This window comes from Aethalodelphis obliquidens, unplaced genomic scaffold, assembly GCF_003676395.1.
Source record: "Aethalodelphis obliquidens isolate GAN/ISIS:26980383/991018 unplaced genomic scaffold, ASM367639v1 scaffold112, whole genome shotgun sequence".
In the NCBI taxonomy this organism is placed as follows: Eukaryota; Metazoa; Chordata; class Mammalia; order Artiodactyla; family Delphinidae; genus Aethalodelphis; species Aethalodelphis obliquidens.
In genome coordinates this window covers 2,012,419-2,025,436 of record NW_020838056.1, presented here as the reverse complement: position 1 = coordinate 2,025,436, position 13,018 = coordinate 2,012,419, and the positions used below count along the sequence as shown (strand labels likewise).

The 13,018-nt window shown below is 42.0% G+C and overlaps 1 protein-coding gene across 1 annotated transcript; it reads left to right on the top strand.

Moving 5' to 3' along the window:
- Window positions 1-10,981: 10,981 nt before the first annotated feature.
- CCR8 (C-C motif chemokine receptor 8) lies at window positions 10,982-12,586 on the top strand. The gene has a single exon (XM_027097148.1). It carries the CDS (start codon window positions 11,006-11,008, stop codon window positions 12,062-12,064), a length of 1,059 nt encoding a protein of 352 aa, XP_026952949.1. The 5' UTR covers window positions 10,982-11,005; the 3' UTR covers window positions 12,065-12,586.
- Window positions 12,587-13,018: the final 432 nt, after the last annotated feature.

Genomic DNA, 13,018 nt, shown 5'->3' with positions numbered 1-13,018 from the left:
ACCACAAAGGTAAAATGATAAGGATCGCCTTGGTGGTTAATATAAAGTGTAGTTATTAACACATACTTGGTGCTAGATGTCTTCAGAGGAAATTGCTTATCTTCTTAACCTTTTGAGAAAGGGATCATCACCCGACGTGTACAGATGAAAATGATGAGGGCTACAGAGATGAAATAAAACACTCAAGCAAATCGCTGAGTGGGATTTCACTCAGGTCTGTGTGACTCCAAAGCCTTCAGGTGCCACAAATTCCCTGGGATGTGACCCTGACAAAAACTGACCAGAAGAGAAGGTGACACTTATGTCCTCTTTGTTGTAAGCTGTTGGGTCTAATTCATCCTGCCTTTTCTAAGACCTACCTCTTGCTGCCTGCCTTGGAAGTAGTGAGTGGAGACCAAAAAACAAAAAGGGCAAGATGTGAGTTGAGTCTGGTGAGGAAGACAGTCCAAAGAACACGAGGGTGGATGTGGACAAGATCTACAGTGAGAAGCAAGGGTTTCTGGCAGCCCAGAGGAGAAGGATGTTGATTCTGACTGCCCTGATGGCTTTGGGTAGCTTACTCTATTTCTGATGAGGATTGATGGATGTGAGAGAAGGGGCACTGGTGTCCAAGTGGACAGTATAACCTGGATTGGTACCAGTTCTGCCTCTTAGGAGCCGTGCAGATCTTGGAAAAGTTGGCTAAAATACCTGCAGGGTTGATCTGAGAGTTGGATTTAGTGTAAGTGAAATGCTGGTGTGACTGGTTCAGCATCTCTTTTAGGAGCTGGTTTGGCCTTTTGGGGTCTGGGAGTAGCTAAAAAGAAAACAGAGGTTGGTGGAGATCATATTGATGTTACTGTGTCTTTGGTCATCAAGGAAACTAGAATAGAGGTGTCCCCAGCCTGGTTCCAAAGTGGATATTCTGAACCAAGCTTTAATACAGGAAAAAAACAAAAGAGGAATAATGCATTATTTCATAAACTCCTCTTATATGCAGGGAACAGGAATGAATGGTATCAGGAGAGAAAAAGAGAAGCATCTTAACACTCTACCTTCACCCTTAACTTGGGAGTACTTTTCCTGGGGCAGGGGAGGAAGTCCTCCTAGCTTCCCTTTAAGAGTTCTCCATATGCCCATGAGCTGCAAAGCATCCTGTCTTTGCCAAACATCCTGGTCCCTAGGTTCCTCCCACAGAATTTGGAATCAGTAAAACAGACAATACCCATAGGTACAGAGATGCAAAGGTGCCCACCCTAAGACAACACAGCCTGAGCACAGGTTTCACCAGCGATGGAAATGTCCACTGCCTGAGGGCTAGTGCTCAGTCTTGGAGCAGTCTGAACCTCAGTCTCAACCTGAAGCTTAAAAGAGGAGCCCAGGGCACTCCCATAACCCCACCAAGGGCGAAATATATAAGCTATGGCTGACTCATGAGGGGTACTCACAAAATGGAGATATTATTAAGTGAAGTCAGAATATGCCACCCCAAAATATGCTACTTTGGTATAAGGATTATTTTCAGTTAAAGGCAACTGAGAATCAATCAATACAGGAAGAGTTCTCTGCCCTTCCCTCGTATACCAAAATCAGGGCATACATTTCCCTTTGAGAAAGGTGCCCACTCTGTACCAGAAAAAGAAAAGTGCCTCTTATTATCAAAGATAAGAAGTTGACACCAAGTTTAGTTTGCATAAACAGACCTTATTAAAATAGCTCTTATCTTCTATTAGTTCTCTCACATATTTCCTTGTCACTTTACCACAATTTATCATCCTTTGAAGCCCAAACCTCCTTTCCTTTGTTAAAATGGTACATAAGCCCCCAAGTCTAACTGCTTCTTTGAGTTTCACTCCTTTCCTGTGAACACCCATGCACCTAAACATTAATAAAAATTATGCCTTTTCTCCTCTTAATCTGTCTTTTGTTAGTTTAATTTATAGACCTTCAATTACTGAGCCTAAGAGAGTAGAGGAAACTGTTCTTCTCCCCAACATATGCTTAATAATGATAAACTCAGACTTGCCTTGTATACGACTTCTTGTCATGTAGATGCTTTTTGTCATTGGGAGAATTCCAAGTGTGGATTAGTAAATTAATCTACAACTTAATCAGTTACAAAATGGAAACTTATCTGCTTTAAATTTGTCACTGATAGCCACTTTCTATTTCCTAAAAACTTATTATTGAAAAGACAACATATTATTTTTTAAATATTTATTTATTTATTTATTGGCTGCATCAGGTCTTAGTTGCAGCACATGGGATCTTTCATTGCAGTGCGCAGGCTTCTCTCTAGTTGTGGCGTGCGGGCTCCAGAACGTGCAGTTTATTAGTTGCGGCCAGAGTGCACGGGCTCCAGAGTGCATGGGCTCTGTAGTAGTGGCACGCAGCCTCCAGAGCTCATGGGCTCTTTAGTTGTGGCACGCAGGCTCTTTAGTTGTGGCACGCAGGTTCTTTAGTTGTGGCGCACAGGCTTATTTGCCCCGTGGCATGTGGGATCTTAGTTCCCTGACCAGGGATCGAACCGGCATCCCCTGCGTTGCAAGACGGATTCTTAACCAATGGACCACCAGGGAAGTCCCGACAAATCATTATTAAAGAAAACTTTCGAAATAAAGAACAGTCTAATATTTGACTTTAATTTCTGCCTGTTTCATTCTAGAATATGATCACATCCATCCATGTCTTGGCACAGACAAATGTAGCATATATGCCACCTTAATCTGCTTTTCTAATCATAAAGATTTTTCTGGATTTCTACATAGTTTTCACAATGACTTTTTCCTTTCATTATTCATCATTCTTCAGAGAGCCATTACCTCCTGGGACTCCTGTGATGAAAGTACCATTGTTTGCTAAACCCCTAAAGGGGGGAATCATATAATTTCACCTTTTTATCTCTTGTAATGACTAGAGCAGTGCTGGGAATATGCTGGGTCCTCAGTAAGTGTTTGTAGTGTTGAAAAAAAACAAAAATGTTAGTAGAAAGTAAATTCTGGGAATAAAGAACCCTGTTACAGGCTAAGAAGTCTAATCAGTTCATGCATACAATATAGCATAAATTTCCTGAAAATGCAACTAAAACTACATATATTATACTATTAACCACACATGTGTCTCCATGTTCAACACTTCAAAGCAATATTGCAGTTGTACCTTTGATTGTATGCAGGCGATGTTCCTGACCACTCTTATACAGGAAATAAATATTTAGCAGTAAGAAAAAAAATCTATTTATTGTAGCTTTTTTTTGGGGGGGTAATCTATGTGGAAAATTAAATTATATAGATGGCAAAAAAGTTTCTGATAAACTGGCTTTATTATCAATAACACATATGCTTTTATTAAACTCAGGTTTCTGTCTACCACTTTTTGTTAAGCAAATGCTTTTGTACCCTGAAAATCATGGGTGGACTTATAGTTGGAAAAAGTAGAAAACCCAAAAAGATTCCCCCTAGTTTTATCCACAACTCTGTAATACTATCACATGAGAATTTTAAAATACAGTGTCATGTGAAAAGAACCCTAGGCTATGCTTCAGAAGACCTGAGTTCTGTCTCTGGCTCAACCACCAACTTACTGCGTGTTTTTGTGGGGAGTTACTTCCTTTCTGCGCTTAATATTCCCATTTATAAAGAAAGAGTTAGGTTTGATGACCTGAGGTCACTTTCTGCCCAATGCTCTATGGCAAGTATATGTGATAGTACTAATTTATGCATTTACACTGAGAGTTGACTTAAACACAGTCTTTTCTTTCTTTCCATTTTGGAGGAAAGGAGATAGAAGATGCTGTGATCTATTATTTGTCAAGTGGAGAATTGATATCCTATTGCAAGGTAACTGCCTCTGAGGAGGTTATTATAAGATCTTAAAGTGAGAGAAGGCTAGCCTAGTCTGCCAGAGGAGGTGGAGCTGCTTCTGATAGCAAAGGAGGCTCAAGGGGAACCAGCTGTCCAAGGTTGTCAGATACCTAGGAAGATAACTCACATTTCGGAAGATGTCCTCCCATCTTTCCTGTCTTTAAAGGAGTTCTGACTCTGTGCTGATGCACATCTGGGGACTGCATGACTGCATCTCTCACGTAAAGCTCAGGCTAGATCTCTTTGCCAGATCCATTTCCTTGGATGCACAAATCAAGCAAAATATCTGTAACTGCCTGTTAGTTTGTTCCCATGAATCCCATGATTAACCCACTTAGCCAGAGACATTGGCCCAACGTGTTGTCCCAATCTGTGATTAGCTTGCCCACCCCGCACTCTGTCCTAACAACGGCAGTAGTTAGCTGTCCTGCCTCAACACCCCAGGCTCTTACTGTCCCCACTGACTGTGGTGCTGTGAGCCCATTTCAACTATAGTCAGTCCCCAGCACAGCACTTTATAAGAATTTCGGGGTTTCCTTCATCAATCTTTTTCATTCTGAGGTGAAGGGAAGTCTTCTGGACTCTTGGAGGGACATGACAGAGTTGGACTTACATGGGACTTCTCTGGTAGATCCAATCTAGCATTTCTGTGTCCCAGAGAATTTAAATTCTTTCTCTTACCTCTGTCAAACGTTCTTTTTAAAAACATGTCCATCCCTGAAGGTATTCCTTCCAGAACCTGGTGAATGTTTCCGTGCAACAGAAGGTGGACTTGGAAAGACCATTGATTCTGGGGGCCTTACATGACCTTGTCTGTGTAGTTTGGTACCTTCTTCTAGGATGCTAGGATCCCTGCTGTGTGCCCAAAGGTGAGGAACGAAGGCTTCTCTTTAACTCTGTCACAGTCTGTGTCTTTAGAGCCAGGGTATAGTAATTTGAATAAAGGCCACCCAAAGATGTCAAGTCCTAATCTCTGGAATTTGTAAAAGTAACCTTATTTGGAAAAAGGGTCTTTGCAGATGTCATTAGGTCAAGGATCTTAAGATAGGGAGATTATCCTGAATTATCCAAGTGGACCCTAAATGCAATCTCATAGTAAAGACTCCTTGGTGTATAAATGAGCCCCAGAATCACCTCTTCCCAAGTCAAGTCGCTCAGTCAAACTTGGCCTCTACCAAGTGGCCCAGTTTTGTGGAGTTGAGGAAATACGCAGGATGGAGGCCAGCCCACTCCCCCTGACTTCCCTCAGCCCCTACTCAGTTACCCTGCATAAAGCAAGGACATCTGCGCCAAGTCCCATGCCCATCCTGGAATTCGGCTTTGGGAGAATTCCACCAAGTCCCTTAGGCCTGCTTGGCTGAGCTGGGGAAGGGTCCACGGCTCCTTCCACAACTTCAGGTGAAACAGGTATCATAGTTCCCGACCTCGTGATGTGACTCAGCAATATCTGTGGGCCCTGAGTCTCACTTCCTGTGAACCATTGATCTTTGCTTATCACATACAAAACTCTTATAAAAGATCTGAGGATTTCCCCAAACTGCATCAGCATGTAAATGATGTGGGTGAGGGGAGTTACCTAGATATGAACTCAGGCACCAGCAGATATTTCTATGAGATGAGATTGCAGACAAAAGAGATTGGATGTAGAGGTCATGAAACAAGGCATACAGGAGTACATAAGCATTCTAAATTGCATCTAAAGAAAGAAGTTGAAGTGTAACAGTGATGGGCGTCATCCGCATGTGAGAATCCTTACCTCGCGCCCTGTGTTTCCACGAGGAACTTCCACATCCCTCCAGGAGGGGGAGCAGTATTGGAAAGGACAGCTCTGGTTCCACCTCTCTCCTCACTTCCTGCTCCTCATTGGAGGGTGATGAGCACCTATGATTGGCAGATGGGGAGAGTTTGTCACTTGTTATCTGTTGGACCACAAAAGCCAGAGATGGGCCCCCTTTCTCTGTTGCCTTCCTGGGACAGCCTGAACCCCACAGTAAAGGTGTTTGTGGCTGTAGACCTTTGTGTAAGTTAACCAAGTTGGTCTGGTTTTGTCAGGCCCAGTTAGGTTCTTGCCTCTCGATATTGAGGCAAGAGACTCTCTTCCATGCAGATGACCGAACTTATCCCACTGACCTGGTCTCAACCAGCAGAAATAAACCATGTGTTCATCACTTCACAATTTTGTTCCTGAAACACCTCTTCTCGCCACCGTAAGGAAGAATCTGTTGCGTTTCTACACACGAAAAATGAAATGTCAGAAAGAGAAAGTTTAAAAAATTACCATTTAAAATTGCATTAAAAAAACACCTAGGAAAGGGGCTTTCCTGGTGGCGCAGTGGTTGAGAGTCCGCCTGCCAATGCAGGGGACATGGGTTCGTGCCCCGGTCCGGGAAGATCCCACATGCCGCGGAGCGGCTGGGCCCGTGAGCCATGGCCACTGAGCCTGCACGTCTGGAGCCTGTGCTCCGCAACGGGAGAGGCCACAGCAGTGAGAGGCCCGCGTACCACAAAAAAAAACCCCAAACACCTAGGAATAAACTTTAACCAAGAAGGTGAAAGACGTATACTCTGAAAACTATAAAACATTGATGAAGGAAATTGAAGATGATTCAAAGAAATGGAACGATATCTCGTGCTCTTGGATTGGAAGAATCATCCCCCTGCCCCTGAACCCCAGACAACTACTGATCATTTACTGTCTCAATCGTTTTGCCTTTTCCAAAATGTCCTATCGTTGGAGTCATATGGCATGTAGCCTTTTCATACAGGCTTCTTTCACTTAACAATATACACTTAAGACTTCTATTTGTGGCTTGATAGCTGGTTTTCTAAAATCACTGGATAACATGCCATTATATACATTACCACAGTTTGTTTATCCATTCATCTATTGAAGGGCATCTTGGTCAATTCCAATTTTTGACAATTATAAATAAAGATGCTATAAATATTCATGCTCAGGTTTTTGTGTGGATATGTTTTCAACTCATTTGGGTAAAAATCAGGAGCATGATTACTGGATTATATGGTAAGCCTATTCTAGCTTTATAAAAAATTACCAAACTGTCTTCCAAAGTGATTATACCAGTTTGCATTTCCATGAGCAATAAATGAAAGCTCCTCTTAATCTTCTCCCTCTCCAGCATTTGGTGTTTTGATTTCAGCCATTCTTCCACATCACAAGTGTGTGGCAGTAACTCACTGTTGCTTTAATTTACAATTCCCTAGTGAAATAATGTTTTATCACATGCTAATTTGCCATCTGTATGTGTTCTTTGGTGAGATCTATTTTTTAATTTTTAGTTTTTTTGTGTGTGCTGTCACTATATATGATTTTTAAGCATTTTTTTAAAAAAAGAAGTATAGTTGATGTACAATATTACATATCACAGGTGTACACTATAGTGATTCACAATTTTTAAAAGTTAGACTCCATTTATAGTTATTATAGAATATTGGCTGTATTCTCCATGTGTACATGATATCCTTGTAGTTTATTTTATACCTAATAGTTCATACCTCTTAATTCCCTACCCCTACATTGCCTCTCCCCATTGGTAACCGCTAGTTTGTTCTCTATATGAGATCATTTTTTTAAACTTTTTAAATCACTGCAGGGTGCGATAGTAGACCCACCCCTATTCTGCCACTCACCACAGATAAGATACCTGCAGAGGAGCTGTTCTCGTCTGAGCAGAACACATGACAGCGCAGACTCTGAGAAAAGGGAATTAGCAACACTGAAAACCTCTGGAAAGAAGGCTCTAATTAAGGTATGTATTACTAAGCATCCTTGGGGAAGAAGGATGTACGAAGCAGGGACAGTTTTATGTCCCTGGGGTCAGGCAAAGGGAACACCATGACTTCAGAAATCTGGCAAAGGAGGTGACTTTTTTTTTCTTTGCATATCCCCAGAGTTTACAAACCCTGCATATGTCTTAATAGCTGTCCATGGCTCTGGTGGAGGAAAGAAAGCCATGCCATTTTTTTCTGCAGGATGCTAGGAGGGTGTCAAAGCCCCTCCAAGAGTGGGAAGGTGGATAAGAAAAGATCCCTCCTGTCACCAGGCATCTGGGGAGGAATCTGTCCATTTGCTGCATACAGTGCATCTGTGAGATAACAGGAAGACATGTGGGTATTATTCTCAAGGAACAAAGCTGGCAAGCAAACGTTCATCCCTAACTAGATGCTAACTTCAATGACCTCAGGCACGTCCCACCAACCCCTGAAAAGCGTTCTTAGCCCCCTTCCACAGAGGGGAACCTGAAACTCAGTTTGAAAAACAAGTCCAAGTTTACTCTGCTACAAACTAATCTAGAACTTGGAAGTCAGGTGGTCTAGATTCTAAAAGGTAAGAGCTTTTTACTCTTTTTTTTTTTTCTTTAAACACACGAAATAGAGAAATATGGAAAAGAATAAGGATTGGAATAGACAGATGTGGTTTTTGAGTCCTGGCTCTAATCTCTCACCCTCTGTGTAACTTCAGGCACTGGACAGAAGCTGAGATTCGGTATAATCGTAACTGCAGGAATAGAAAGGAGATATTAGTGCCTGCTTCATAGGGATTCAAGAGGAATAAATGAGGTGATGCATCTAAAATTCCTGGTCCACTGTGATAAATGGTAGAGCTTGCTAATACTTTCCACAGATTTTAATGATAAAAGAGCACGGGGGAAGTGTGGAGTGGGCATCAGTAGGAAGGATCTGGGGAAGAAAATGAGTTGAAGACCTCCTCATAGTCCAGGATCTTAGGAGAGCAGAAGAGAAGGACCATGAAATGGAAATTGTTTTTAAAAATAACTGTAAAAGACAAGTAGGGAGGAAGATGTAGGAGGGGAGACTGTTGTTTTGAAAGTTTCTGGCCGCATAAAAAAAAGACCCACCTCCGTTCTTCAGAAACTGTTTTAAAATCTATTTTGTGCACATAGTGAAATTAATATTTTTAAAATAGCTAACTTGCTTGGCATTTCAAATTATAGAAATGTGGCATAGTGGATAGGGATGTCTGAATGTTCAATAATCAAATGCCTCGGAAAAATAGTAAGTCTAGGTTGAAATTGCCTTGAATATAAATATCAGTTTGAGGAGAATGATCATGTTTTTGTTTGTTTGTTTGTTTTCTGAAAACGAATTTATTAATGTCTCTCTGTAAGTGAATCAAGTGGATGTACAGCAGCAAGAAACAGAGCACTGAAAATCAGCTATACCCCATTATAAAGAAAATTTAAAAAAAAATCAAACACAGTGAGAGACAGATAAATACTTACAAAATACATTCAGGGGGTGTGATGCAACCAGGATTGACCACACTAAAACCACAGCTGGATGAGACCTAAGGCTGGACACTGGTGGGGCTGAGAGAATTGGTGAGGATGGGTCAACAAATGTAGCCACTTAAGAGTAATACTGCCTGCCCCCCATTCCATGGGTCCCCAAACTCCAGGTGCAGGGGAACCGTCCTACCGCTGAAGCAAGTGTGGGAAACCCAGCGGATGGTACATCGTCTGATCAGGAAGAGTGTGGAAAAGTTGCCTCATCTCCTCATTTCCTGCTGCTCGCATTCTCCCCACCGGCCTCTTTCCTAACAATCTCCTCACTTAGGGAATGCACACCTTCAACATCCTGTTTTGAACAGCTTGGAATTTGTCCAGAGGATGAAGGGGAAGGGGGGGAACCAATGAGAAACAAGCCCTAGGTGTTTGGACAGGCACATGTCACTCTAATTTCCAATCAGGAAGACGAATTGACCAAAGGCTCAGCTTGCCCCTGGAATCAGATTAGGACTTGCAGCAATCCTGCTGTTTTGGGACCAGTTCCTACAAAAGCAAGTTAAAAAATGGAGGTCAGGGGTACTGCAATTCACACACCTGCAGGGTTGTAAATGATACCTGTCATCGAAAAATGTCTTGAGGAAAGTCATCGAAAGGGGCTTGAAAACAAGGCAGAATTGCAGGAAAGGGATTTCAAGAGGTTGATTCGAGTCGCCATTGAAGCACTTGAAAAACGGCTGAACTTCTCCATTGCTGCAGTTGGCCAAAAAGGGCATATGTGTCTTTCCTGAATATAAGAGAATGATCATGTTTTAAATGTTGAGTCTTCCTTTCACTTTATCTCCATTGCAGAAGGAAGGAAGGGAGGAAAAGGAAAAGAATCAAAAGCAAATATGGCAGTATGCTAGCAGTTGCTAATTCTGAGGGGTAGAACTATAGGTATTTAAGTTTTCTTTGCAAATTTTGGCTTTTCTTATCCCACACAACCCCTCTGTATTAGTCAGCCCAGGCAGTTTTCAGCTTTTAAAAAGTGCTAATAGGCTGTACTTTTTAGAGAAGTTTTAAGTTTACAGAAAATTTACAAATTTGGGTAGAAAAGGCAGAGAGGTCCCATGTAGCCCCTGTATTAATCTGTTTAAGCTGCCATCACAAAATGTCACAGGCTGGGTGGCTTAAATGACAGGGATTTATTTTCTCACAGTTCTGGAGGCTAGAAGTCCAAGAGCAAGGTGCTAACAAATTGGATTTCTGGTGAGATCCTCTTGGGCTGCCTTCACACTTTGTCCTCATCTTACAAGGACACCAGTCCAATTGGATTAGGGCCCCATCTGATGATCTCATTTAATCTAAATTACCTCCTTAATGGCCTGTCTCCAAATATAGTGACATTGGGAGTGTCTTGGTCACTTTGGGCTCCTATAACAGAATACCGTAGACTGGGTGGCTGACAAACAACAAATTTATTTCTCACAGTTCTAGAGTCTGGGAAGTCCAAGATCAAGGTACCAGAACAGTCAGGTTCTGGTGAGAGCCCTCTTCCAGATTGCAAACTGCCAAATTCCCATTGTATCCTCACAAACCCTACAGCAGAGAGAGGAAGCAAGCTCTCCTGTGATTCTTATAAGGGCACTCATCCCATTCATGAGGGCTCCACCCTTATGACCTCACCTAATCCAATCACTTTGCAAAGGCTCCACCTCCTAATACCGTCACAATGGGGGTAGGGTTTCAACCTACAAATTTTGGAAGGACACAGTTAGACCATAACAGGGCTTTAGAGCTTCAACACATGAACTTGGGAGGGGCGAGAGGCACAATTCAATCCATACTTTTAAATAAAAATATTGTTAAATGAATCTCTCTTAGGTGCCTCTGTGGCCAAGTCTTCCTGCCTTGATGGATTATACACTTGAGCCCAATGTGACAATAACTGACTACTACTATCCTGATATCATCTCAAGCCCCTGTGATGGGGAACTTACCCAAAGAGATAGCAAGTTGCTTCTTGCCATCTTTTACTGCCTCCTGTTTGTATTTGGTCTTCTGGGAAACAGCCTGGTCATCCTGGTCCTTGTCACCTGCAAGAAGCTGAGGAGCATCACAGACATATACCTCTTGAACTTGGCCCTGTCTGACTTGCTTTTTGTCTTCTCCTTCCCCTTTCAGACCCACTATCAGCTGGACCAGTGGGTGTTTGGGACTGTAATGTGCAAGGTGGTCTCTGGCTTTTATTACATTGGCTTCTTTAGCAGCATGTTCTTTGTCACCCTCATGAGTGTGGACAGGTACCTGGCAGTTGTCCGTGCTGTATACGCCATGAAAGTGAGGACGACCAGAATGGGCATAGCCCTGAGTCTGGCAATGTGGCTGATTGCCTTTGTGGCCACCAGCCCGTTACTAGTATTTTACCAAGAGGCCTCTGATGGGGTTCTACAGTGTTATTTGTATTACAATCAAGAGACGCTGAAGTGGAAGATCTTCATCCACTTTGAAATGAATATCTTAGGCCTGTTGATCCCATTCACCATCCTTATGTTCTGCTACATTAGCATCCTGCACCAGCTGAAGAGTTGCCAGAGCCACAACAAGACCAAGGCCATCAAGCTCGTGCTCGTTGTGGTGGTTGTCTCTTTACTCTTCTGGGTCCCGTTCAATGTAGTACTTTTCCTTACTTCCCTGCACAACATGCACATCTTGGATGGATGCGTCATGAGCCAGCGGTTGATCTATGCCACCCATGTCACAGAAACCATTTCCTTCACCCACTGCTGTGTGAACCCTATTATCTATGCGTTCATGGGTGAGAAGTTCAAGAAACACCTCTCAGAAATATTTCAGAAAAGTTGCAGCCACATCTTCCTCTACATAAGGAGACAAATCTCTAGGGAGACCTGGGAAAGGTCATCCTCCTATCAGCACCCCTCCCATTCCTCCAGTATAGACTACATTTTGTGAGGCAGGTGCCTTAGAGCAGCCCTCTGCCTCCATCACCCGTCTTCTTTCAGGAGACAAAAATGATTCACACTGGCGTCTGAGACTACGTGAAGGGAGACTCTTAGAAATTTGGCTACAGACACAAGACTTATTTCATGATATTCAAGGAATTCCTACTATTGCAAATTAATCTTCTCAACTTTCAAAAACTTTGCTACTATTTTCTGAAAAGAGTCTATATATTTCACTATGAATTGTAATGTTAGCTCTAGGGATTTTTTTCCCCTTGGTTTTTGGATTATCTTTATCAAATACCAACTTAAATTTTATCAAATGCTTTTTCCTTATCTACTGAAGTGATCATGTAGTTTTCCTCCATTATTCTGTTAATTTGGTGAACTATATTGATTGATTTTCTTATTTTAAATCAACCTGTATTTTCCCTGGAAAAAATGACCTCATGGTTATGATCATTTTAATAAATAATTGGATTCTCTTGGGATTTTCGTATCTGTGTTCATGAGAGATCTTGTCTTGTAATTTTTTTTTCTTATAATGTCCTGGCCAGGTTTGGCCCCAAAACAAAGGGTGGATTGTATTATACGTCAATTAAAACGTAATAAAAAAATGCAAATCCCCCTCCCCCACACACAACAAAACCAACCAACCAACCCGACAACTCTTCAACAGGGCCTGTAGTACCCCGCAAAGATTGTCTCCCTTTTCTCTGGTCCAGCCACTCTGGCCTCCCTTCAATCCTGGGAGATTGATCTCCACGATTTATTCAAATGGTTCTTCCTCTCAATTTGTGTGTGTGTCTTTTTCTCCCTGAGCTCTAGTTAACTGAGTGTTAATACTTTTCTTATCCATATCTTGTAGCTTTATTTTATATTTTCTGTTTTTTAAAGAGTTCTTTAATTTGCTCTTCCGATTTTCTAATTCATGTTTTAGCTATATTCCATCTATTATGCTCTC

Coding starts and splice junctions, on each gene's coding strand:
- CCR8 (XM_027097148.1), top strand. CDS start 11,006: ATGGATTATACACTTGAGCCCAATGTGACAATAACTGACTACTACTAT.